Source organism: Morone saxatilis, unplaced genomic scaffold, assembly GCF_004916995.1.
Source record: "Morone saxatilis isolate NCDOM2014 unplaced genomic scaffold, NCSU_SB_2.0 Contig16, whole genome shotgun sequence".
Taxonomy (NCBI): domain Eukaryota; kingdom Metazoa; phylum Chordata; class Actinopteri; family Moronidae; genus Morone; species Morone saxatilis.
The window spans coordinates 15,382,195-15,385,478 of record NW_023339718.1 but is presented as its reverse complement, the minus strand read 5'-3'; the positions used below and the strand labels follow the sequence as shown (position 1 = coordinate 15,385,478).

The 3,284-nt window shown below is 39.9% G+C and overlaps 1 protein-coding gene across 1 annotated transcript in view; it reads right to left on the bottom strand.

Annotated features, from left to right (window-relative positions):
* Window positions 1–3,284, bottom strand: part of mthfd2l (methylenetetrahydrofolate dehydrogenase (NADP+ dependent) 2 like) — a gene marked incomplete in the record, with an annotated part of 28,980 nt that overhangs the window by 7,180 nt on the left and 18,516 nt on the right. Inside the window, 1 exon segment of the mRNA XM_035658692.1 lies at window positions 2,006–2,113. Within this exon segment, the coding sequence (XP_035514585.1) occupies window positions 2,006–2,113 (108 nt within the window).

Sequence of the window (3,284 nt, the reverse complement as noted above, 5' to 3'; positions counted from 1 at the left end):
ATGTCTGTGTGTGTGTATGTCTGTCTGTGTGTGGGTGTGTGTGTGTGTGTGTGTCTGTCTGTCTGTGTGTGTATGTCTGTCTGTGTGTGTGTGTGTGTGTGTGTCTGTGTGTGGAAGAGAGAAAGAAAAAGAGAACTGACCCAATACATTTAAATTGTCATGATAAAACATTAAAGCTTCCCTACCCTACCCTATTTTCTTTGTTATGTTTAGCAGAATGTACTTGCCACAGCTATACCAGATGCTTATTTTTAGATTCACCAACTGTGTCACTGTGTGTTCGTGCACATTCAATTCCTCTCTAACACAGCCTCACCATTCAATAGTAGAGGGCAGGGTTCCCACTTTTTTTAAGAAACAATTTTCTTGGACCTTTCCAAGACATTTTCCAGGAGGTTTTATTGACAATACAGGGCAGCACTTCCTCATGACATTGTCATATAATTTACAAGTAGGTCTCATATTGACTTCTTCTATAATGATGCAGGTTCATGAAGTGTCTCAGGTTCATTACAGGTCGGCTGTGACATTTATGGGACAGTCCGTGTTAGCTTGCTTTTGTGGTGTCTGTTCTCACCCCCGGCAAACTGAGCAGTTCACTACAGTTTTCCTCTAACTGAAACATTAATTTGGCCCACAAGTAGCAGTTCAAATCAAGTAGAATTTAAAGCCATAGAAAGTATCCTCACTGGAAACCTCACCTATTGGCATCTTGGGATGTGCACGGATCAGGAAAGGAAGACCCTGAAATGAGTAATTAAAACCGCCCGGAAGATCAGTGGTACTTATCTACTTAGCATCAGTAATATTGGTAAGGTGAGGTGCTTTCACAGAGCCCAAAGGATACTAAAAGACAGTATCCACCCCAGCACCAACATCCTGTTCTCCCTGCTGCCATTTGGAAAGAGGTACAGAAGCTTCTGCAACCACCAGACTTAAAGACTGCTTTTTCCCTCAGGCTGTGAGAATGCTTAATTCATCCTTAGCATTTCACCATGCAAATAGTATTTTAATTTCACTGTATCCTTGTCTGAGTTCCTTTAAAACCTAGCCTGGCGGTCCACCAGTCTATGATATATAACATACAACATGACCACAAATTCCCCACTCAATTCCAGGCAGGGACACATATTCATATTGATATTTCATCCTGCTCTCTCCTTCTGTGTGTTTTTTTTTTTTAAATCTATCTATTGCTGATAATTTAACTAAGGGGAAATGCATACATTAAATAAAACATAAAGGATCATTAGCAATGTTCCAGAAATGTACAAACGCAGCTTATCCTCATCAGCTGTCATCAGATGTGTTGCTGAATCGTGAAATATGCTATGTTACTTGCTTTGTGTGAGTCTTCTCTGGAGTTTGTCACATACACTATAGGAGTCACCCACATTCAGTGTATTTAAGCTAAGTTAACCGGCTGCTGGCTATAGCTGTATATTTAGCAAATCGAGTATTTTTTCAATATGTCAAATCTTTACTTTAAAGCATTCCTTATAGCCGTTCTTCCCGTTAATCTCTTATCATGCAATCTTCCCCGACAACTGAAAACTTGCCCATAATACAGGCTGCTATACCTTTATGTGTCAAAGATATGTTGTTGCTTCATTTAAACAGCAAATTCCATACAAAGCCATCTCAAATCTCCTCCCTTCTTCCTACACCCTTATAAGGACAGTTGATCCGTCTGCCAACAGTGCACAATGCCAAAAGTCTCACCCTGGTCGAACCTTTTCCTTCACACTCCCTGGTTTTTTCCTCTTTCAACTCTTCCGGCAGGACGTGCATCAGCATATATTGTTTCATTAAAAAGGCGGGGAGATATTAAAGCCTTAATTTATTGGTCCCGTTCTGATAAAAGCTTTAGGCATCAAATATCTTTTCGGGAAAGCCACAATGATGCAACAGCATTTGGCTACAAAGAGCAGCACTCCAATCATATTACAATGCTGCCTCATCTGCACAGATACAGATAAGCATGCACACACATACACACACTTACCCCCGGGGCGTTCATGGTTGCGATCGGTGTGCAGCAACATTGCGATGGGCATTCCAACATTTTTGGAGCGGCCAGCAACCAGCACATTCTTTCCCACTGTTTCAATACCTGCAGAAACACATTTTTTACAAGAAAATATTGAAAGAAAAACCCTGAAAATTATCATAAATGTCACACAGAGCCCGGGGCAGCTTTCACCTTTGACTAATTACACAGGCATGTGCTGGGAGGTTATTCAGACAGTTGCACCACAGCCTGGCACCACAAGGTCGCGCCTGGGATAATTATTACATCTATTGTCAGCCAACACAAAAGTTAGTAAAGTGTTTGAAAGTGGAAGGACAAGTATGTATATATTAGAGCGATCTGTCAGTTTGCTTATAAATAGTCATATATTTAATACAAAAATGATTTGTTTTAAATATATGAATGTTGTCCATTCGTGTTGTCAATTGGTAAGTCAGTACGTCTTTAAAATGTGATCATCTATGTGGATTTTACTCATTTATTTACTTATTAAGTCCGTTATTTGTGTTTTGCATGAATTCTTTGTGTGACAACGGTATTATATCTCAGCTTCCCCAATCAACATGCTCACTCAATTTAAATTTAGAAATCCAAGTAACCTTGAAGAAAAAAATGCTGGTATTCTTTGGAAACATCCTCCAAGCAACTGTAGGTATATTACAAGCCTTTATTTAGTGGAGTTTAAAGCATGAAGCAACATATTAATGTTTAAAAACCCTTTTTTATTTAACCATTAATATACAGTATGTAGTGTGTCCATGAGAGACAGAACAACCTCCCCCCTCCCATCCTCAACACATTCTTTAAAGAGACGACAGAAAGCCCCCGAGCCACTTCAACACACTGATAGCTGACAGATAGCTGGTAACAACCATCAGGGTCTCTTGCTCAAAAACGCCTACAACATTGTCAAGGAGCCTTCCAATGCTTTCAAAGACTCTTTATTCCTGCTAGTGCTGGGCGGTATGAGCAACCTTTCCAACCTATCATAATATGTTAATGTGTTTCAGCCTCTGTAAACGCAGGATCCCGAGCAGATCTGCCAGCACGAGTACATCTGGTACCTACACCGGTACATCGCTCAGCAATAATGCCTGCTTTTTTAAAGGGGGTACAAAGCCATCTAAACTCTTACTCACAGACTATAGGCGGCTGCATATATGAAAAAAAAACACCTAACCCTAAAAAAATTCTAACAAAAGGTTTCTCAGCTGTTTTTTGTAGTATTAGGTGTCCTTAATAACATACTAAA